The sequence below is a fragment of the Mesoplodon mirus genome (genome assembly GCF_964341445.2).
Source record: "Mesoplodon mirus genome assembly, chromosome: 16".
NCBI lineage: Eukaryota > Metazoa > Chordata > Mammalia > Artiodactyla > Ziphiidae > Mesoplodon > Mesoplodon mirus.
Window position 1 is genome coordinate 37,847,036 of NC_138992.1, and position 23,626 is coordinate 37,870,661.

Sequence of the window (23,626 nt, forward strand, 5' to 3'; positions counted from 1 at the left end):
TCACAGCAAGATCCTTTTTGACCCAGCTCCTAGAGAAATGGAAATGAAAGCAAAAATAAACACATGGGACCTATTGAAACTTAAAAGCTTTTGCACAGCAAAAGAAACCATAAACAAGACGAGAAGACAACCATCAGAATGGGAGAAATATTTGCAAACGAAGCAACTGACAAAGGATTAATCTCCAAAATATACAATCAGCTCATGCAGCTCAATATAAAAAAAAAAACCCCAATCCAATAATGGGCAGAAGAGCTAAATAGACATTTCTCCAAAGAAGATATACAGATTGCCAACAAACACATGAAAGGATTCTCAACATCCTTAATCATTAGAGAAATGCAAATCAAAACTACAATGAGGTATCACCTCACACCCGTCAGAATGGCCATCATCAGAAAATCTACAAACAATAAATGCTGGAGAGGGTGCTAAGAAAAGGGAACTCTCTTGCCCTGTTGGTGGCAATGTAAATTGATACAGCTACTATGGAGAACAGTATGGAGGTTCCTTAAAAACTAAAAATAGAACTACCCTATGACCCAGCAATCCCACTACTGGGCATATATTCTGAGAAAACCATAATTCAAAGAAACATGTACCACGATGTTCATTGCAGTTCTATTTACAATAGTCAGGACATGGAAGCAACCTAAGTGTCCATCGACAGATGAATGGATAAAGAAGATGTGGAACATATTTACAATGGAATATTACTCAGCCATAAAAAGAAATGAAACCAAACTATTTGTAGTGAGTTCTATGGACCTAGTGTCTGTCATACAGAGTGAAGTAAGTCCAAAAGAGAAAAACAAATATCGTATGCTAACACATATATAGGGAATCTAAAAAAAAAAAAAAGTTTCTCATGAACCTAGGGGCAGGACAGGAATAAAGACGCAGATGTAGGGAATAGAAATGAGGACACAGGGAGGGGGAAGGGTAAGCTGGAACGAAGTGAGAGAGCGGCATGGACACATATACACTACCAAATGTAAAATAGATAGCTAGTGGGAAGCAGTCGCATAGCACAGGGAGATGAGCTGGATGCTTTGTGACCACCTAGAGGGGTGGATAGGGAGGGTGGCAGGGAGACACAAGAGGGAGGGGATATGGGGATATATGTATACGTATAGCTCATTCACTTTGTTATACAGCAGAAACTAACACAACATTGTAAAGCAATTATACTCCAATAAAGATGTTAAAAAAATTTTTTTAAAAACTCCCCTGCAACAGAAAGAGACAAACTGCTATTACCGCAACAGCATGGAAGAATCACAAAACCATACTTGTTTACGTATTGCAGGAAGCCTAGGAGTATATACTGTAACATTGAAATTCAAGAACAGGCATAACCAATCTGTGGTTATAAAAAGCAGTATAATAGTTATCTTTAGTTATCTTTGGTGGAGTCAGAGGTTGATCTGAAAGGGAAATTTCCTAGGATAACAGGAACACTCTGTATCTTGATCTGGGCGATGGTTACACAGGGGTATACATTTGCCAAATATATTGCACTGTATACTTAAGATCTGTGCATTTTATCACTCTATGCTACTTATACCTCAATAAAACACTGTTAGCATGAAAAGTGTGTTACTTATAAACAAATCAATAAACATAAAGCACAAACAATATGCATATAAATAATTCTCAACTTCATGTGCTAATGTGAAGATACAGTGGAAAGAACTTGAACACTAGGAGAAAAGTTTACAGTTTATCAAAATATGCAAAGTAGCATTTTTTTTAAAATAAGAGAATAATATGTACACATCCTTTATAGGACTTTATGCTATGAATTGTTACGGGCACGCTGTATGGACACCAGGAATGATTGCTATTCTAGTTGACTCCAAAATATATTTCCATACAATAATTTATTTATAACTTTGTATGACCTAAATGATAAGTTTATAAATTTTGTTTGGAGCCAATTATATAAGTATTTTGCAGGAAAATTCTATTGTTATCAATAATATAAATGTACATGTATATTACACATGTAAAGTGAAAAACTCAGTACTTCCTGTTAGAATTATTTTACTTAGTAATGCCTGCCAAAATGCACATAGACCTTTTTGAGCCGAAGTTTGTTTCCTTGGAAAGTGTGTTTTAGATATCACAATAAAGTTCTACTTTAGTTTCAAAATTTATACACAAACCACAAATAGTCTCACATATTTCAGAACAATTTAGTAAGGCTAGCAATTATTATAATAATTCAAGTAATACTTCATAAGCATAACTATGACATAAAGGCAGCTATTAATCTGATTACAATTTTGAAAACTACCTAGGCAATAAGTTTTAGCATATGATTTTTTAATGTTTTATTTATTTACTTTTTCTTATTAGTCAAGCATTTTATACACATCAGTGTATATATGTCAATCCCAATCTCCCAATTCATCACACCCCCACCCCCACCCCCCCTCCGCTTTCCCCCCTTGGTGTCCATACGTTTCTTCTCTACATCTGTGTCTCAATTTCTGCTCTGCAAACTGGATCATCTGTACCATTTTCTAGATTCCACATATATGCATTAATATACGATATTTGTTTTTCTCTTTCTGACTTACTTCACTCTGTATGGCAGTCTCTAGATGCATCCACAGCTCTACAAATGACCCAATTTCGTTCCTTTTTATGGCTGAGTAATATTCCGTTGTATATATGTACCACATCTTCTTTATCCATTCGTCTGTTGAGGGGCATTTACGTTGCTTCCATGACCTGGCTAGTGTAAATAGTGCTGCAATGAACATTGGGGTGCATGTGTCTTTTTGAATTATGGTTTTCTCTGGGTATATGCCTAGTAGTGGGACTGTTGGGTCATATGGTAATTCTAGTTTTAGTTATTTAAGGAACCTCCATAGTGTTCTCCATAGTGGCTGTATCAATTTACATTGCCACCAACAGTGCAAGAGGGTTCCCTTTTCTCCACACCCTCTCCAGCATTTGTTGTTTGTAGATTTTCTGATGATGCCCATTCTAACTGGTGTGAGGTGATACCTCATTGTAGTTTTGATTTGCATTTCTCTGATAATTAGTGGTGTAGAGTGGCTTTTCATGTGCTTGTTGGCCATCTGTATGTCTTCTTTGGAGAAATGTCTATTTAGGTCTTCTGCCCATGTTTGGATTGGGTTGTTTGTTTCTTTAATATTGAGCTGCATGAGCTGTTTATATATTTTGGAGATTAATCCTTTGTCCGTTGATTCATTTGCAAATATTTTCTCCCATTCTGAGGGTTGTCTTTTCATCTTGTTTATGGTTTCCTTTGCTATGCAAAAGTTTTTAAGTTTCAATAGGTCCCATGTGTTTATTTTTGTTTTCATTTCCATTACTCTAGGAGGTGGATAAAAAAATAACTTGCTGTGATTTATGTCAAAGAGTGTTATGTTTTCCTCTAAGAGTTTTATAGTGCCTGGTCTTACATTTAAGGTGTCTAATCCATTTTGAGTTTAACTTTGTGTATGGTGTTAGGGAGTGTTCTAATGTCATTCTTTTACATGTAGCTGTCCAGTTTTCCCAGCACCACTTATTGAAGAGACTGTCTTTTCTCCATTGTATATCCTTGCCTCCTTTGTCATAGATTAGTTGACCATAGGTGCGTGGGTTTATCTCTGGGCTTTCTATCTTGTTCCATTGATCTATGTTTCTGTTTTTGTGCCAGTACCATACTGTCTTGATTACTGTAGCTTTGCAGTATAGTCTGAAGTCAGGGAGTCTGATTCCTCCAGCTTTTTTTTCCCTCAAGACTGCTTTGGCTATTTGGGGTCTTTTGTGTCTCCATACGAATTTTAAGATTTTTTTTCTAGTTCTGTAAAGAAATGCCATTGGTAATTTGATAGGGATTGCCTTGAATCTGCAGATTGCTTTTGGTAGTAGAGTCATTTTCACAATATTGATTCTTCCAATCCAAGAACATTGTATATTCTCCATCTGTTGGTATCATCTTTAATTTCTTTCATCAGTGTCTTATAGTTTTCTGCATACAGGTCTTTTGTCTCCCTAGGTAGGTTTATTCCTAGGTATTTTATTCTTTTTGTTGCAATGGTAAATGGGAGTGTTTCTTTAATTTCTCTTTCAGATTATTCTTCATTAGTGTATAGGAATGCAAGAGATTTCTGTGCATTAATTTTGTATCCTGCAACTTCACCAAATTCATTGATTAGCTCTAGTAGTTTTCTGGTGGCATCTTTAGGATTCTCTATGTAGAGTATCATATCATCTGCAAACATTGACAGTTTTACTTCTTCTTTTGCAATTTGTATTCTTTTATTTCTTTTTCTTCTCTGATTGCTGTGGCTAGGACTTCCAAGACTATGTTGAATAATAGTAGTGAGAGTGCATATCCTTGTCTTGTTCCTGATCTTAGAGGAAATGCTTTCAGTTTTTCACCATTGAGAATGATGTTTGCTGTGGGTTTGTTGTATATGGCCTCTATTATGTTGAAGTAGGTTCCTCTATGTCCACTTTCTGGAGAGTTTTTATCATAAATGGCTGTTGAATTTTGTCAAAAGCTTTTTCTGCATCTACTCAGATGATCATATGGTTTTTATTCTTCAGTTTGTTAATATGGTGTATCACACTAATTGATTTGCATATATTGAACAATCCTTGCATCTCTGGGATAAATCCCAGTTGATCATGGGATTATATACATAACTTGCCTACTATAAATAGTGTTGCTGTGAACATTGGGGTTCATGTATCTTTTCGAATTAGAGTTTTCATCTTTTCCAGATATATGCCTAGAAGTAGGATTGCTGAATCATATGGTAGCTCTATTTTTAGTTTTTTAAGGAACCTCCATACTGTTTTCCATAGTGGCTGCACCAATTTACATTCCCGCTAACAGTGCACAAGGGTTCCCTTTTCTCCACACCATCTCCAGCATTTATTATCTGTAGACATTTTGATGATGGTCATTCTGACTGGTGTGAGGTGATACCTCATTGTGGTTTTGATTTGAATTTCTCTAATAATCAGAGATGTTGAGCATCTTTTCATGTGCCTGTTGGCCATCTGTATGTCTTCTTTGGAGAAATGTATTATTAGGTCTTCTGCCCATTTTTTGACATTGAGTTGTATGAGTTGTTTGTGTATTTTGGCTATTAATCCTTTGTCGATCGTGTCATTTGCAAATATTTTCTCCCATTCCGTAGATTGCATTTTTGTTTTGTTGGTGGTTTCCTTTGCTGTGCAAAAGCTTTCAAGTTTGATTAGATCTCACTTATTTATTTTTGCTTCTATTTCTTTTGCCTTGGGACTCCCTGTCCCCTGTCTTAAACGTAGTCTTTTATTTCTATTTATGATCTTCCACTATCACCTTCTTGCTTCAAGCTTCACTTTTGCCTTATATTGGTCACTGTCAAACCACACTGTCCTCCACATTCCCAGGTCTGAGACCGCTCTTTGCTGCTATTCCCATGGCCATTATCAATGCTCCTGGCTGACTCAAGGTCTCAGGATGTGGCTCTCAAATACCAGCGCTCCCAGGAGGGTTTGGGACATTGGGGCATGGGGGTGGACTCAGTAGCAACAGGGAATGTTAACCTATTACTATTTCTCTGGCGTACATGAATATAGCAGAACTAGAGAGTTTAGGAAAATGGCCACATAGCAGGTGTAATTGTCCTAAGGCTACAGACTAATGTAGAAATAGAAAATCATTCAGCTCCATCCCAGCACCCTCAGCTCACCAGTGCATTCTCCTTTATGGAGCTGGATGAAGACTTCTGTAAGGGGTGTTTGCCAGGGCCGGCATACCGCAAAGTATTGCTGAGTCTTCAGGACAATAGAGGAAATTCTTAAACTAAAAGCATCAGTGCTTTTGCTGTATTTACACTGATATTACATGTGCAAATGCCCAGCAGTCCATGGCTGCTCTCTTACCTTGTGTAATTGGTAATACTGCAAGGCACCGATTCCACCTTGCTCCTCTGCAGTCCAGAGCACCAAACGCAGAGTCCTCTTTGGACGCAGCCCTGGGAAAAATAAGAAAATAAAACAAGTGATTCTTCAGTTGCCTTTGAATTTTTGAAAAATGGCAGGGCCTCTTATCTGCATTCTGGAGGCAGGAGGGAATCAGACGTGTGCACATTCATCTCTTGCTGGTGTGGCTGCCTGATTTAGGGTGTGGCTGACAAAACAAAGGAGTACCCTCAGGGCTGATCTCTAGGGCAGGTTAATGAAGAAAGGGGTTGTGATAAATGCGGTCTGCCAGCCAGGAATTGAGAGCCTCTATTCATATCCTTAACTGGACAGCCTGCCCAGTAGTACCCAATGGATGGCCAAGTTCATTGGGATATTAGATTGCATCCAGAAGATGCAGTTAGGCTCTAGACAGATCATGAGGCCTTCCAGTGATTAACTGAAACCCAATCATTTGCCTCTACTTTAAGACAAGGTGTGTCGGGGGCTGCTTCTTAGTCTAAATCCACAAGTATAGCTAGCTGCCCATTCTGTCCTTAGTAATGTGATGATTGTGAAGCAGATGCAATGCTTATGTTTACCCAGGGTCATGTTCCCCTCCTTCTTGGAAATATAAGGTCATTCACTTAAGGTCAATGAAAATGAATTCAATGAGAATGATATTTTATTCATCTCATTACCACACAAACAGCTTGGTGGCAATTTCATTGACTTGGGAAATACAAACTTGTATCCTGCAGTTATTAAAGCTACTAGCAGATCTGGCGTATCTAGAACCATTTTTACCGAGTGCTGGACTGTATCCGCTTCGAAAAGCTAACTACAGTGGTCAAACAGTATGCTAAAAGTTCCACTTTTTGACCAAGAATTAAAACTCATTTCTGATTTGGACCTGATGATGTGGTTTCTGAGAAATAACAAAGGCAGAAACATGAGAAGCTGGGCTTAAATCTTATTGATAAGATCTGTCCTCTTGCCTCACTGCAGGGAAACCATAGGGAAGGACTTTGAATGGCTCCGGGATGGACACACTACAGACGTCGAGTATAACCAATTGCTGCCACCCAGGCACGTGGTCCTCTTCAAGGGAGGGGTCTGGTCGACTTCAGCCTGGATGATAAATGCTCCTGGGAAATGGAGCTCTGTGTTGCCTCCTCTGGACACCAACCAGTATTCTGCCTTCACAAGCCTAGTGTCAAGGCATTGAAAAGGAGCTACGTTTCTCACTGAATTGAATATTGTGAAGCTACTTTACACTTGAGCATTTTAACATAATTAAAAGAGCGCAGGTTTAGGAGGCAGGCTGACCTGAGTTCCAGTTAAAGCCTAGACAAGCAATGTCCACATCCAATTGTTCAGCAAATCCCATTGGTGTTTTCTTCTAAGTCCATCTAGAATCCAACTTTTCACCTCTGCTACCACGCTGGTCCAAGCCCCACCTTCTTTTGCCTGGACTGGTGCAAAACAGTCCTCCTAACTGGTCTCCCTGCCTCAGCCTGTGCCCCTCTGCAGCGGAGGGTGTGCACTGCAGTCAGCAAGACTCTTGTAAAACTTATACCAGAGCATGTCATTTCTCTGTTCAAAACCTTCAAGAGCCATACTGTAAGCTTCTCAAAGGCAGGTATTTAAGCTTTGTGATTCAGTGTGATGCCCCCAGTGCCCAGAGAGTTTGGCACGTATTAGGTGCCCAATAAATAGGTCTTGAATGAATACATTAATCCAAAGTGTGGTGCCTCACTAGTAAAATTCAAAGCCCTCTACCACTGTCCCAACCTCATTTCCTAAAACTTTCCTGCTAGCTCATTTCCAGGCAAAATGTTGTAGTTGAAAAGGGCAGACAGATCTGGTGAGCCCTGCTACTAATATGCACTAGCTCTGTAACCACTGGGAAATAGATCTACCTGAACTTCAGCTTCCTTATCTAAAGAGTGGAGGGAATATTACATGCTCATAACGTAACAACTTCCCCGGGTGGTTGTGAGGATGAAATGAGGTGTGATGAAGACAAGCTGTGTCTGCCATGCAACAGACACTCAGTGAATGAATTGTAAAACTACATAATGGAGAGCCAGGGCACAGAGCACACACTTTTACCCATAGAGAGAAGGGGCATCTAAATACTCAGGACAATCCTCCAAAGTCATTTGAGCCCCTGCTAAAGAAGAATCGTGAAGAACCCACTGCCTGCTGCACAGAGTCAAACCACCGACTCACATTCATAGCACAAACTTAAACTGCTGTTGGATTAAGAAATATAATCAGTCTATGTCTAAAGACCATAGTCACTGGCTCCTCTAACAGAAATGTGCTTAGTGTCAATTTAAATCAAATGACATTTTGCTCGCAACAAAGAAAAAAAATAAAAAGAGTTAAAGTGCTGCAAATGAAAATTCTGAACATGTTTTTAGATCCATAAAGAAGGGGAAAAAACTTTCTGTTTACATATCTCCTCATTTACCAGCAAAACAGTACCAAGTTATTAACATGATGGAATTCTCTAAATAAGGATCAAGGGACAGTTAGTGTAAGTTAGAGAAAAATCAACTTTTAAAAGCAAATGCCCTGAATATCCCCATAGATTTGGTGTTCTACTTGCAAATCATTACCGTACAGGATTAGTCTCCTTCACATTTCAATCAGCCAGACAACCAATGATGTTATATTAAGATAACAAAAAAGTAATCGGTTTGAAGTGAAGAATGCTAAGGCCTCCAAACAACAACAGCATAGCTGGTGCATGGCTGGCCCTCAGGAGACAGAGCCACCTCCCAGCCCTGGAGAAGTTCAGTCCCCATCCTACTCCACATTCAAGGTTAAGGCCCAAACAGAAGAGGTTAGGAAACCAGTGGTTAAGCAAATACCTGACTGAGCTGCAAAGTCTCTTTTCCACTCTGACACTCTGATTGTCCCTAGAACCTAAGAGAAATGCATGGGACTTCATTCAGTACTAGACCCTGACTTTAGTGTGGAGTTGGAGCTCCCAGGCCACCTGAGTCCACAGACAGGCAGCATGGGGCACAGAAAGGTGTTGGCTGTGGAATCTCAATAAACATTGTTTGATTTCCTGCTCTGCTACCTCTGGCTCTTTGACTTTAGATTAGTTTCCCAATCTCTCTGAGCCTCAGTTTCCACATCTACACAATAAGGAAAAGGGGAATGACCTCATGATTTTGTTAAGAAAATTAAATGAGACCAGGCAAATATATAGGAAGCACAGTTCCTGGCGCATAGTAGGCTTTCAAGAATTGTCTGTTAGCTTCACTCTACATCATTCCACGGACTTCAGTCTGTGTCAATGATTTCCCGGGAAATCCTGTGAGAGAACCAGGAAGGAGGCATCTTCCTCATTCTTCTTCCCTAGGAACCGTAGAACATCTTTGTTTATACGTAATGCATACCCAGCCAAGGGAGAAACACAAATTTCATCTAGCTCATAGAAAAACACATAACTTCTTTCAGCATGGAATAGGCCCTCATTCCAACATAGAGCATATCCAAATCCAAATAAATAGAAATTGTTTCCTCACTTTAAAAATCGAAGGCCAATCAGAATTTTTAGTTTCTGGATAAACTAAAAAAGCTTTATAAATCTGAAAACTGAATAAAGTTGATACAAAGATGTCTGCATTTGTCATTTTAAAATAATAGAATTTATTGTGTATCTCAAATCCAAACTGGTCTCAAAGCTAGGCATTTTAAGTATATAAAGTAACAAAAATAACAACAAAACAATAATAAAACAATAAGAATGACAGCAACACAACAAAGTGATACAAGGTCAAATGCCGGGATCTCATCTTGTAGTGAAACTAGGGCAAATGAATAGCTCCACAGTAATCCTAGCTCACAGCTGTGGCCCTGGCTCAGTGGTTTACAGCACCAGCCTAAGGCAAGCACATGAAATAAACCTTAGAATTGGAGGTGAGAGGGAGGACTCCAGGCTGAGCTGGCTAGGAGTCAGGTCTCATTGAGGTTTTGTCAGAAGATAGGCAATTAGTTCCCCCATAAATGTAATGCAACTGCCCAGAGATCTCTTGACCTCCTGGAATTTTTATTAAGAGCTTCAGATACCACAACAAACTTTTATGGCATTACAGTTTTTCTCTAAAAGAACATAAACTACAGATAATACGTCAGAGTTTTGTCTTTGTTTATGAAATAAGACACATGCATTTCACTTTCATTTTACTGAGGAGAGTAATAATGCTATTGGGAAAATAGTGCCTATGAGAAGAGGTGAAAACAATCTGGCTGGAGTTTATTTTTTGTTATTATCAAATTTAAAGATAAGTAGTCTGAGAGTTAAAGCAATAAATTGAAAAGGTCAACTGACTGTCCAGCACTTGCACTAAGAGTGGGCCAAAATAAAATAAGCTTAGATTAATCCAGCCTTGTAGATAGATTTCCCAAATCATGAATTCTAAAGAACACTATTTGTTAACAAAGTGTATTAACCCAAATGCCTGTTTACTACTCCATTTCAGTACTGTCAGAACTATGTATAAGTACTCTTCTCCGTTCTGACACCAATTTTGTAGTAGAGAAAACACAATTTTCTCTTACAGTAAATATACTCAGTTTCCACATATATGCTCTAGCTCATAAATACACTTGCTGTCCAGCTCTCCTTTATCAACAATTCAAAAGAGTGCTGCATTTAGAGATGTCTAATACTGCAATAAACTTGACTAGTATAAGTGCGGTACCTGAATTAAAGAATAAATCATGACATATTAGTATATAAACTGAATGAGATGAGGCAGTAAGCATAGTGGTTAAGCATACGGGTTTTGGGGTTGCGACCTGTTTCCACCTTGGATGAGTTACATAATTCATTATATAATATATAAACACATTATCACTGATTTTTTTAAAACAGGGGGCATGGTTACACAAAGATTCATTATTTTAGTGAAGTAAATTACAACTACTACTCTTTATAGGCAGGAACAGAAAATCACTTGGAGGAAGATCTTTTGTTCTTGGAAGAATCACTTGTATCCTTCTTAGCCATGTAAATATAAAGCAATTAGACAGTTTTGGGGGGCTTTGGGGCAGGGCAACGAGCTTTTTAAAACTCCACCTTGCTAGCCGCTTCCCCTTGAACTATCTGGAGGAACAACCTGGACACTGGGCAGGAGATAAATCAGAGTGTAAGAGGAGCCCAGGGTCTTCTGGGAGGAAAGCCCAGTGTCCTCACCCCTGCTTCCTTGGACAGAGGACTGGGGATGAGAGAACTGTTGGGTCAGGGTGACAATGGCTAAAGTCCCGGGGCAGGGAAGGTCCTGGAAACCACTAAAATAAAGTGATCTTGAAGAAAGGGGTCTGGGTTATTGACCTGGGCTCAACACAGTGGCGTTGAATCTTAACTCAGGGGAAGGGCTTATTGTAGTCTAGCATGTGGCCAAGTCCAGAAGCTCCTTCAGATCCAGCAACCCTAACAGAGGTTATGATTTAGAGAACTGAGGATGGGAATATTAACAAAGAGAGTTGTAACCTTGCTCCCCAAAATGGGCACCACTGTAACTTAGGGCTGCAAACAATGCCGTGCGCCAGCCAGAAGGAGTAGTAGTCACAGGTGGATCCAACCACAGGTTTCTGGAGGAGGATTGACCCATTTGCCCTGAGTCAAGTCCCAAGAGACCTCAGGAGGAGATAACAGACTTCCTGCTAATAAGGCCTGTAGAGGCTTGGATGATTCACTCTAAAGGAGATTGAAGGATGTGATCATATTTATAACCTGTGTTTGTGGAGCAGGTCATAACAGTTATAATTTCCATAATTCAAAGTGAACAGTCCTACCTCATTATAATGATTAGGATTCTGTTAGCCAGGAAAATCACTATTAATCATTGCTGAAGTAGAAACGCTGTGACTACTATGGTGTGAAGGCCATTTCTGGCCCTAATCCAGTTTTCCACGCTTATCATCCTGCTTCTACCTCTCATCCTAAGCTCCAGCCACATCACATTTCCTACCAGTCCCTGACCTGAGATGCCATGATATCTCAGATTTCTGGTCCTTTGTAGATGCTCTTCTTCCTATCTAGAATGCCCCTTCAACTTTTCCATCTGGCAAACTCCTATTCATTCGACAAAGCCCATCACTAACATTACTTTATCTGGGAAGGCTCCCCTAACTCTAGGGAAAAGTTGGTTGTTCCTTTCTCAGTGTTCTTCTAGAACTACACACGGATCTCTCTGTTCATTTTCAACAACACTTACACGTTGATCTCCCCACTAGACCACTAATTTTCTGAGACACTCGTTTCTCTTTTTCATAACCCTGGTCCAGTACCTGATGTGTAACAAGTGCTGAAAAACTGTTTATTGACTGACTGGATGAATGAATGAGTGAATAAATATATTTATATAAGTATAAATACAGCTACTACGTTTTTGGAAAGTGGCACTGACATATATACACTACCAAATGTAAAATAGATAGCTAGTGGGAAGCAGCCACATAGCACAGGGAGATCAGCTCGGTGCTTTGTGACCACCTAGAGGGGTGGGATAGGGAGCGTGGGAGGGAGACGCAAGAGGGAGGGGATATGGGGATATATGTATACATATAGATCATTCACTTTGTTATACAGCAGCGACTAACACAACAATGTAAAGCAATTATACTCCAATAAAGATGTTATGAAACATAAATAAATAAATAAATCATACTAGTGACTGTTCAGTTCAGAAAGTTAAGATATACTCTTTTTGTGAAACCAAAGCCCAGTAGCCTAGTTAATTAGATGTGCTTCAACTTCTACATTTGCTTCAGTTGTTAATGCATTTACCTACTTTTGTATCACAGACAGATCTAGTCAAAATTATTACACCAATAGCTCTTGATCAAGTCATTAAATAAATATATTATGGTCACAGAAATCTTTCCAACAGCTAATTGTATTAAATTACAGGTATCTGAATTTTAAGCTCTGACATGTCTCTTTAATTTTTTACTTCAATATTTTTTCTGATTATAAAACAATATATCCTTTAAAAAATGGAAAACTATAAAAAAATTTAGAAAACAGAAACAACCTATAAGCATATTTTATTTCCTTATAATTTTTGTATGCATGCATTTGTATACATATATAAAGAGTGATTTTTATATATAATTTTATACTACATTTTCCACTTAAAAATCATGGCATATGTGGCCTCTATCTATAATAATAATAATCTTCAAGAAAGTGATTCTTAATTTTTTTAGCTATTCTCTTATTGTTGGATATTTAAGGTTTTTATCCTTAGGGCAAGTTCTTAAAAGTAGAAATAATGAGTCTAAATAGTATAAACATTTTTAAGGCTCTTGAAACATGTCACCAATGCCCTAAAAAAAGCTTACCAATATATATTCCCACCAGCAGTGTATGAGAATATTCACTTCTACTTAATGTGGAACTTTTAATCTTATCTCCTTAATTTTTATGTCTGTCAATACATTATATTTATTTTTCGATGTCACATTCTACTCATTTTCAGCCAAAATAATTACACCACACACATGCACACTCAATCTGTAGTCTAGTTTAACTTGACTGAGACAAATGTTCAGTTTGTATCTGATGCTTGACTAGAGTTAAAATATGTGAATTTGTTTTTCTTATTTAAAATGCCTGATAGTAGGGCTCTTTCAGTAATATATTCCTAAGATAATGTTAGTATCATGTAGGGATCACAAGCTTGATCTAGCTGGAATTTTAAAACATACTATTTCTTTTTCCCTATCGTTATTTAGAGTGTTTTTATCTGCAAGGGGGTAATAGAGAAGCCTGCTTAATGATAGATTTGAACTCTGAATCACACTTCCATTAAGAGTTCTACCTTGCAAAAACATCAAGTGGGGAAGTTAAACAAATAGTGCAATTTTTAAGAAATGATGATAAATCAAGTACAAGTACCAAGACCTCTCTTGCAAATTCACATTCACCAATATGATCCTCTAACTTGCATTTCTTGTGAAGATGGTGCTATCTGAAGGAGCACAAAAGTGTTTGTACTTGAATCAGAGATTATCAACAAGCAATGCATCTCCAACAAGCAACTGAGGTGAGAACATTTCTGGGATCCCTTTTCAACACCAAACAACAGATATGAAGCATAGATGTTTTATAATGAAGGCACCATCTTTAAGCTGCTCCTGTTAACTCTTCCAAGTGCCCCCCCCCTTTTTTTTTTGCGGTACGCGGGCCTCTCACTGTTGTGGCCTCTCCCGTTGCGGAGCACAGGCTCTGGACGCGCAGGCTCAGCGGCCATGGCTCACGGGCCCAGCCACTCCGCAGCATGTGGGACCTTCCCGGACCGGGGCACGAACACGCGTCCCCTGCATCAGCAGGTGGACTCTCAACCACTGCGCCACCAGGGAAGCCCCCAAGTGCTCTTTTGTAGGGTTATGGTGGAAAGGATGTTATCTACATTTTAAAAGATTTTCCTTGCGTATAAAATGATTTGCAAAGTTATCTAAACTTGTTTTTGACCAATATATTAATCTTAATTTTTCTTCTTGGTTCCATTTAAGTTTCAGTGTTCAGACCACGACACATTTGGTAGTATCAATACCTTTTTGCAATTGGTTTTGATCCAAAAAACTCATCTTTTTGAGCACTGCTCCATCCTTGGCTACCGAAGTGATTGCTGACTGCTCTTGCTAAGGGAAAACCTCACCATGAAAGGAACAAGATCATCCAAATGTCTCTGGTACCCTCCCTCTTCTTTCCATTCCCACCGTGGCTACCATTATTTAAGCCCTTTGAATTGCTGCAGTTGCCAACTAACTGCTTCTTCCATTTCTGTACAACTGCTGCCAGATTTATCTTCCTAAAATACTGCTTTGAATACGTCACTGGCTAAGTGAAAATCTTTAATCAGTCATCATCTATAGAGGTAGTCTACCTCTAAACGTTTTTGAATATGCATCTCTACCAGTAAAACATTTGAGCATGCATCACATGTACGTATATTTATGAATAAATGACACATATACAATATTGTCAATACATGCAAGAAATATTAGTAAGAAATTAACATTTCTTGTTTTAGATAGAGAATAAACATTTTCCTGTACCCAAATGATGGTCCTACATAGTGCCTGGCTTTTGAGGCCACTAGTTTATAGCACAGAGTCTGTCCTGTTTAGTATGGCATTCGAGGACCTATGCAGACTGGTTCCAATCTGCTCCTCCAGACTTGCCTCTTCCACTCCCCTTCCCAAAGCCTCATTTCCAGGTAAATTGGCCTCTTCATTTTCTTCCTACCTCTGTGCTTTTCCTCCCGCCATTTATTTCCCACCCTCTTTGCCTTTCCTTTTTTTTCTTGATTTACCCATATCCCAACCATCTTTCAAGATCCAGTTTCAATTCCTCCTGCTCCAAGTGGAAGAAGAAAGTCTTCTTCCTCTGAACCTCAAAGTTGCTCTTTTCTGTACTAATCATTTGGCAGTTAGTCATGACTAGTGAACTTTCTGCTCTTGATTTCCACACACAGCCCCTGGTAAATCAAAGAACCCTATACATATTTGTTGATGAATGCATTAGCACGTCTAATGGAAATTGTTTTAAATTGAAACAAGACAGATATAGATTAGATCTGTAAAAAGAACTTTTGGACAGAGGACATTTTTAAACATTAAATCAGTTATCAGTTACATTTGCCTAAGGGAGAGTAAAGCCTGGAAATAAAGCTGGGCTTGGACAGGTTTGGAACATGGAAATAGACTGGAATCTTTGAATCTCTGTCAAATCCAGAATATTATAATTGATGACTCTGCAAATACTGAACTCTACCCACAGGGACATGAGATTGACTTGTTCTCTAGAGAAGTTTTTGTCCTTACAGGAGATGTGCTGTTTATCTCAAACATTTTCATTCCTCAATTATGAAAAGTGTGAACATATTTGTATTCTCCAGATAAAAGAAAACTTAGAGAAGACTCAGGGTATTTACGTGAAATTAATGCTTTGTAATTTATGCACCTCACATTGCCAAGGTAATGGATTATCTGACCCCATGGGCCTCTTTTTTTTTTTTTTGCGGTACGCGGGTCTCTCACTGCTGTGGCCTCTCCCGTTGTGGAGCACAGGCTCAGCAGCCATGGCTCACAGGCCCGGCCACTCTGCGGCATGTGGGATCTTCCCGGCTGCACGAACCTGTGTCCCCTGCATCGGCAGGCGGACTCTCAACCACTGCGCTACCAGGGAAGCCCCCCTTGGGCCTCTTCCTTTTCCAGGTCATTATGTCACATCTTACATATAAAAGCCATTAGGGTAAGGGAGAAATTTTATAGAGTCTGTTAAAGTATTTATAGGCACTTGTAAAAGTTTACTTTAGACTTCAGCAGACTGTCATAGTAGAAAGATTCTCCAAGTTTAACTGCTGCCCTCTGAGGGCCAAGCTTACAAGGCATGTTCAGAGTCTGTGAATACTTCACTTCTGAAATGAAACTAAACCCATGCAGAGTTATGTGCTAAGTGTGGGAAGGAATGTGATGCCTCCATTCTCAGAACTTTTCCCAGGACCCCCTGTCCTCAAACCTTAAAATCAACCTACTAGAGTTCTTTTTCCCTGTGTAGACTGCGACATTTCAACATTATTTTCTGTCATGTTCTAACTTATTGATATTTAATGTGCACATATGACGCTTATTAAAACACATCAGCATGGTCCATCTTTGGAGGTATCAACACAGGCATATGTTTAAGAATTCTATTCCATAAAGGAAGAACATTCTGTAATAGGAGAAGCGAACATACAAATCAACAAATACTCATTTGGACTAACTGTGCAGAAATCAAGAAGAGTAAATGGCATAGCCAAAGCTACTTGAAATATCAGACTCATTCATTCAGCAACTATTCCTGGTCCAGGAGTGAGGGGTTTAGGGCTGAAAAAGACAGTCATGTTCTTTGAAACTTACAATCTAGAAGACAAAGTGGGTAAGAAATTCCCACGTTATTCTTATCATCATTGTCATCACCTTTAATCATAATCATTGTTGTAGGTACTTTGAATTTATCTAAAGAAAACTGATTTTTTAGAAATTAAGTTATCATTGCTCTGGATGGAAAATGAGGTTACACCAGAGAAAGACTTAACTAGGTTCAAGGGTAAAATTGGGAGATAGGGCAGAAAGGTAATGAAGAAAATAACTGGGAGGAGAGTAGTGACGTAGCAGTAAAAGCAATCACAGCTTCACCAATGTGATTTTAGAGATGGCCAACATTCGGCACAGAATGGGGAGAGAGGGGACCAAGATTTACGGGCACTCAGTACCAGTACCATGCCAGCCACTGTGCCGAGATGTTTCCAGACACTGTATCATATAATTTCAGAAACATGACTTCATTTAATCCTGCAAAGCAAGTAATAGTGCCTTCCTTTTTTACAAATAATGAAACTGAGAGATACAGAAATTAAGTCACTTGCCCAGTACTACACAGTTGGTAAATGGCACAGCTGGGATTCTAATTTGGGACTGTCTGATGCCCAATCCATGCTCTTAACCACATCCGGCTACTGCCTTCCCAAGCAATAAGCTGCATGGAAAGATCTGACCCATCCTGTGCAACCTCTGCCTTCTTCTGTCTTTTTTTAGGTGAAACTCTCACATTAGAGAATATATTCTAACAAAGTTGATGTAACTGTCCCATTACTCAGAGGTCCACGTTAGTGCCTTCAAATTCCATCTAAAACTGTCCAATTTCAAGAGACAGAGTGGCAAGAATATGGCTATAGACGGTTGGTTGGATAAATGTGTTTGGTCAGTAGAGGTGAGGACCAGGGGACCAATGCAAAGTAGGATACCTTCTAGGTTGACAGAGATAAGCAATCAGACATTAAGACATGCAGAAGCTGAACAACACTTGAGTATCCAGATTTATAGCAACAGGAATAACAAAAGTCTTGAACTGTTGGGTCCAAAAATCATCACCAACTCAAAATAAGTAGGAGGCTGAGAAAGAGAATACCTCATCTTCTGTGTGGGTTGCTGAAGAGTCACCTGCATTTTGGGGACCTGAGCTCCAAAAATATTGAAATGAAATCTAAGATCTAAAAAAGCCTAACATCCACTTGGAAAAATTAACAAAATACATTATCTGCAGACAAAAATCAGAGGGCTTTTCTAAAATTGGAAAATATTACTGTCAAGGTTATTGTAAAAAATAAAATCTGGAGGGAGGGCAAAAAGGTGATCAAGGAGTGGATTGGTGTAGAGTGATTCCATCATAGTGAAAGTATTTGCAGCTCCACTGCTCCTGTGTTAGAGACAGCTGGCAAGCTGGTGGGGAGGTGAGGCTGGGGGAGAGAGGAGAACAGGATTTACTGGGTATTAATCACTGTGCCAAACACCATGCTAAGTTCTTTCCAGACATTATCTCACTTAATTTTCCCAGCAATCCTATAGTACCTGGAAGTATTATAATACCCGGGGCTGTTATCCCCAAGCTACAGGTAAGAAACAAAGGCTAAAAGAATGTCAGTGACTTGCCCTGTGTTGCAGAGTTGGTAAGTGCTAGAGGCTGGATATGAACCCAGTGTCTGGGCCTCCTCAACTAGACCACCCTGATCCAGGCTCCCTTATGTTGAGAACATTCTCTGACATACGAAAGACAAAAATCATTTAGGACAAATTACTAAAGGCATAGGGAGACCACAGTGGCCCTGAACTTCAGTACGATATACGGAGTCATCAGTGTTAGGTCACAGGCATCATCATGGTGGAGAACAAGGCCTGTTTTCAAGTTCTCTATTCACTTCCATTAGGTCCCCACCTTCTAACCCCTCAAGTTTCCAGTGCAACCTTCCTCAGAAAAACAAGGATTGAGATAAATGGAAAGTGTGGGGAAGGAAAGAAGCAGTACAAAGGCAGACACAAAGCATAACAACAAATCAAACGCCACCAGCCTGTTGCTTGCAGAAAGCACAGAAATTATACAGATCACATTGTGAGCTGCAGGCTTTAAGCCACCACCATCCCTATTCCCCCACTATACGCTGCACATGGCGCTCTGAGAAAAGTCGTCACCTTCTATTATAATTTAGCAGGGCCTGATCTCTCACCTGCTTTAATGGATGGATGAACAGATGAATGAATGAAGGAACAAAAGAATAAAAGAAGAGAAGAAAGAAAACGAATCGAGAATTAAGAAAATCCAGAAAGGAAACGACTAGGCTATAGTGATATAGATATGATATAGACATTCTCAAGTCCCATTTCAAAAGATGAAAACCAGAGGGTAACCCCTGTTTCTTTTTATATAGAATAAAGAACGTCTTTTTTTCCCCCAGTAGATAAATAATTCCTTAAATAAACACTGCTGACCATAAACAGCACTGCCACAAACTCAAGATGGGGACACACTACTCTGTGCCTCCCAGCCCCTTCTGCCAACACCACCCTGGTCGGGGCAGCTGTCAGCAAGCCACGCTCACTCCGAAGACCCTGCATCCACCCGCTATGATAAGGAAAAATCAGATATGACATGGAGGAGATGAGGAGGAAAGTGTCTGGACCAAGTAGAAAGAATGCTGGAATTTGTCAAACAGAGACTCCAAGAATCCAGAAATGCAGGTGCCCATCTGGCCTGGCTCTCTGAGGCCTTGGAAGGTGTGTGCTGTGGTCTCTAGAAGGCCAGTACAGAGCCTGTGCACACGGGGAGCAAGTGCCCAGGGGCTGATCTGCGGGGGCCCGAGCAGCTGGCTGTGTGAGGCTGCCAGTGTGCGGTGGCTAGGAGGCTCCCACCCTGGACTGTAAAGAGATGTTGTGCACAGGACTGACTGGGATCCAAAGCCAGGGCCACAGCCTAGACCTCAGAGCCGACCAGGTCAGCGTGTGAAGAAGTAAATAAGTTACGAGGCTGTAATGTACAGCACAGGGGGTATAGTCAATATTTTATAATAACTCTGTATGCAGTGTATTCTATACAAACATCAAATTACCACATTGTACACCTGAAATACAAACCAGGCAGACTTCCATGGTGTCATGCTCACCCTGATGTGGACAGGAGAACACTAACTAGAGAATAGAGGTGTTTGCTAATGAGGTAAAGTAAAAAGTGAAAAGAAAGCTAGCATTTATTGAGTGCCTACGATGTGCTAAGGCAGTCTGATAAGCACTTTATGTGCTTTAGTTCCTTTAATTTTTCTCAACTGATCCTCACAGGTACACAAGGATGCAGGTATTATTTTTCCTATTTTACAGGTCAGGAAACTGAGGCTCAGGGAGGTGAAGGAAGCAACTCACTTGTGGTCACATATACAATAATGGCAGAAGCAGGACTTGAACCCAGGCCCTTCTGATCCCAAAGCCCATGGTTGAAGCCTGTATGGGGGCCCTTCAGTGAGCCTGGTGGGCTGGGGCTGACTCACATGGGGATTAGTCCTGAGGGAAGCAGCACAGGCATCTGATGAAGACGATAACATGCTATCATCGATACACACTCACAAGACTCTGAGAAGAAAAATATGTGCTCAGCCAGTCACAAAACTGAAAAGTGAGGAACCCAGTCCAGGAGAGGAGCTATTCTGTCGGCACTAGGCCCACACTGGCTGCAAGTTGAAGGTACATTTGTACACATTTGTATAAGCAGACAGTCTAAAATGTCCAAGCATAAATCAACATAGTATTTCAGGATCTACTGGGCTATCGATCCAGCTTCCCAGTTCTCCTTGGCCTGACTCACTACCATGTTGCTTAAATCTATTTTTGCATACTGGGGAATCAATGGTACAAAGTATCAAATCATTCTGGGCAAGTAATTTTGTCTTTAAATTCTTCAAATGACAACTGGCATTAAAGAGGTTTTTAAAAAAATAGAGATGTCAGGCCACTTCCTCAAGGCCTGGACTTCACAAGGACCTAAGGAGGGAGGATGGCTCACTACTGCAGCACCCAGCCACACATATGTTCAAGTGTTTTGTGTGATAACCATGTCGATTTAGTCATTTTTGAGCCTTGAAGCTGGATTACTTTGAGTCAACTGCCTAATCTAAGTCAGACTATTTTACTGTTCCAGCATTAAATAACAGCACCAAAGTGAATCTCTCCAGCACCTAACAGACTACAGGCATTAAATGTTAAATAAACAAGACTTATCCCAGTATTTCGCAGCCCAATTCTTTATAGTATTAAAACTTGCTTCATCCCCCTGAGGTTCCCAAGGAAGAAAAACAGCCTGTTCTTTATTATAAGCAATAACAATTTCTCCTCCCATCTAGAAAATACATGCCATGGCCCAGAATGAAGTCTATTTCAAGAATTAGATCACCTTAGACTGTGAAGCATAACTCTGCTCTGGCTGCCTGAGAAATCACAATCCACTTTGAAAATTTATACACATTTGTCATTTAGAACTAGTTCTTTGCTTTGGCTTTTGAGCAAGTAAAGGATTTTTCTAAGGACAGTGTCAAATAGCCCCATGATGACTCCCATTTTGGTATGCTAATCATTACCTTCCATTATCAGGCTACAGACGCTGTCAGTTTTGAAAACAGCCTCTTTATGGAAAATAAAATATGAGTCAGGAGGCAAGCAAGTTCTCAGAGGCCTTCGTGTGTCATTTTATCCCAGGCAGTACCTGTGGCATTTCTGCAGGGTGGGCCTGCTTTCATCGGCTGCCAGGGGCATCGTGGGAAGACACTAGTTCTCAAAGATCTGGCTGAAAAAACACTACACAGCTTCTGTCAAAACAGTTGGATGCCAAAAATTAAGCCACACAGAAAACTGTTGTGTAAAACTCCCAATGAAATAGAAGATTCTGTCTCTCTCAAGAGAAGCCCCTCTCTTTCTAGAACCAGCTGTTATAGACTTCAGTACACTTGGGGCGCGTCTGGTGTTCTACAGAAGAAACTCTTTGCACAAACAAACTCTGGTGGGGGTAGGAGACAGGCTTGGGAGCAGAAGTGTGCTTTTTAATGACCAAGGCTGAATAAGCTTTGTTCTGGTTTTCTTTTTTGCTTTTTCATAAAGTATATTTCATGTTTTCTTGCTATTTTGTAGTGGCTTTTTTTTTTTTTTCTAATATTCTTAGGTTGCCGAAAAAAAAGCATCTCTGCCCCCATGTACTCTATTTAGTTGAAAGACAAGTTTCAACTATTCCATGCAGGAGAATGAGCCAGCAACCTGCCACAGAGGTCAGGTAACAAAAGGCTCCCTTCAGAGCCTGTCAGCTTCCAGGCTGCGCTGCTCTGCGACCAGAGAAGTCGGACCCCTGTGCGCATGAGGTCCTCCCGGGCTGCCAGCGAGGTTGCTGGCATCACATGTCAGGGATCCAGCCATGCTATTTACATTTTAATAAATATTTTGTTTTTATTACTTTTTATTGTTTGTTCCTAGGGGTTCTAAGAAAGGGAGAGATACGGTCATAACCAACTCCTATAGGGTAGAAGCAGCTACATTTGGCTGAACTGCAATTTGGTCTAAGAAATCAGAGCTGGAATTTTTCAAATAGGACAAATATTTAGAAGGCAACAAATGTACTTTGCATAAGCATCAAAAAGCTGCTTAGCTTAGTTTAGGATCTAAGCTATGATGAAACTTTTCTCTCTCGCTATCTTCTTCACACTTTTAAGTGTAAACTTAGGAGAACTTGTCTTTGCTGGCTATTCAAAATGGATTTTAAATTAATCCCATGAAATGATCATAAATGCTCAGTTGCTAGAGAAAAAATTCACAAGCCTTCCCATTCAAACCACGTTTGCGGATATCCTTTCCCCAGCACCATAGAAATTGTTTTGATTGTATTTTTTCTCTTCTAAAAAATAAGTTTCCTTTTTCTCTTAAAATAGAAGAAATTACATTAATCATGGAAAGTTTGGAAAATGTGGGAAAAAATAGTCGCAGCTCTATTAACAAGAGATAATCTTTGTTAACATTTTGGTATTTTCCTTCAATTCTTTCACAATGTTTTTAAACTGCTTTAGGTTGATCCATTACACATGTACATTTTTCATTTTACATTACAACCTGGATGTTTATCTGTGTTATTTCATAGTCTCTCTAAATTGCTATTTCTATTTCAAAATATTTCATTATAAGGATGAAGCATAAATTAACTGTTCTTCACTTGTTATACTTTTCATTTATTTCCAACTTTAATATTATACATAATATTGTAATGACTATCTTTGAACATAAAGCTTTTTCAGGAATTTGAATTTTTTTGAGGATCGATTATGAGAAGTAGAATTAGTCAAAGGGTAATTTTACCTCTATGATATATACTGTTGAATTGCTGTCCAAACAGTTGGTATCAGGTTATATTCCTATAAACAGGGTATAAAAATGCCTTTTTGTTGTGCTCTTACCAGTATTCTTTTTGTAAAATCACTAATTTAAAAAGCAAAAAAATGTTATTTCATTATCTTGAATTACATGTATTTGATTGCTACTGAGATTTAACACTTTAACCTTTTTTGCAAATTATATATTGTGGTCCTTTGCTCATTTATTTATTGCAGTCCCAGGACTTCTTTCTTATTGCTTTGTTTGAATGCTTTATGTATTAAGGATATTATTGGCTATAATTTCATTGGAATCCTTTCGTGTATTTTGAATTAAGTTCTGTGATTTCACTATCTGTCCTTCTTAATCCTCAATCCTCTTCCTGCTAACATTTCAAAGGATGGCTTTGGATATCACAGAATAAAAATGAATTAGGAGAATTAAAGAAAAAGAT

General features: G+C 39.3%; 1 protein-coding gene across 2 annotated transcripts in view; it reads right to left on the reverse strand.

Moving 5' to 3' along the window:
- The window catches only part of CPQ (carboxypeptidase Q), a 508,335-nt gene that overhangs the window by 128,750 nt on the left and 355,959 nt on the right, over positions 1-23,626 (reverse strand). For both annotated transcript variants that reach the window (XM_082601612.1, XM_082601613.1), the window contains exon 6: positions 5,905-5,996. In XM_082601612.1, coding sequence (XP_082457738.1) covers positions 5,905-5,996 — 92 coding nt within the window. The remainder of the gene's footprint in view (positions 1-5,904; positions 5,997-23,626) is intronic.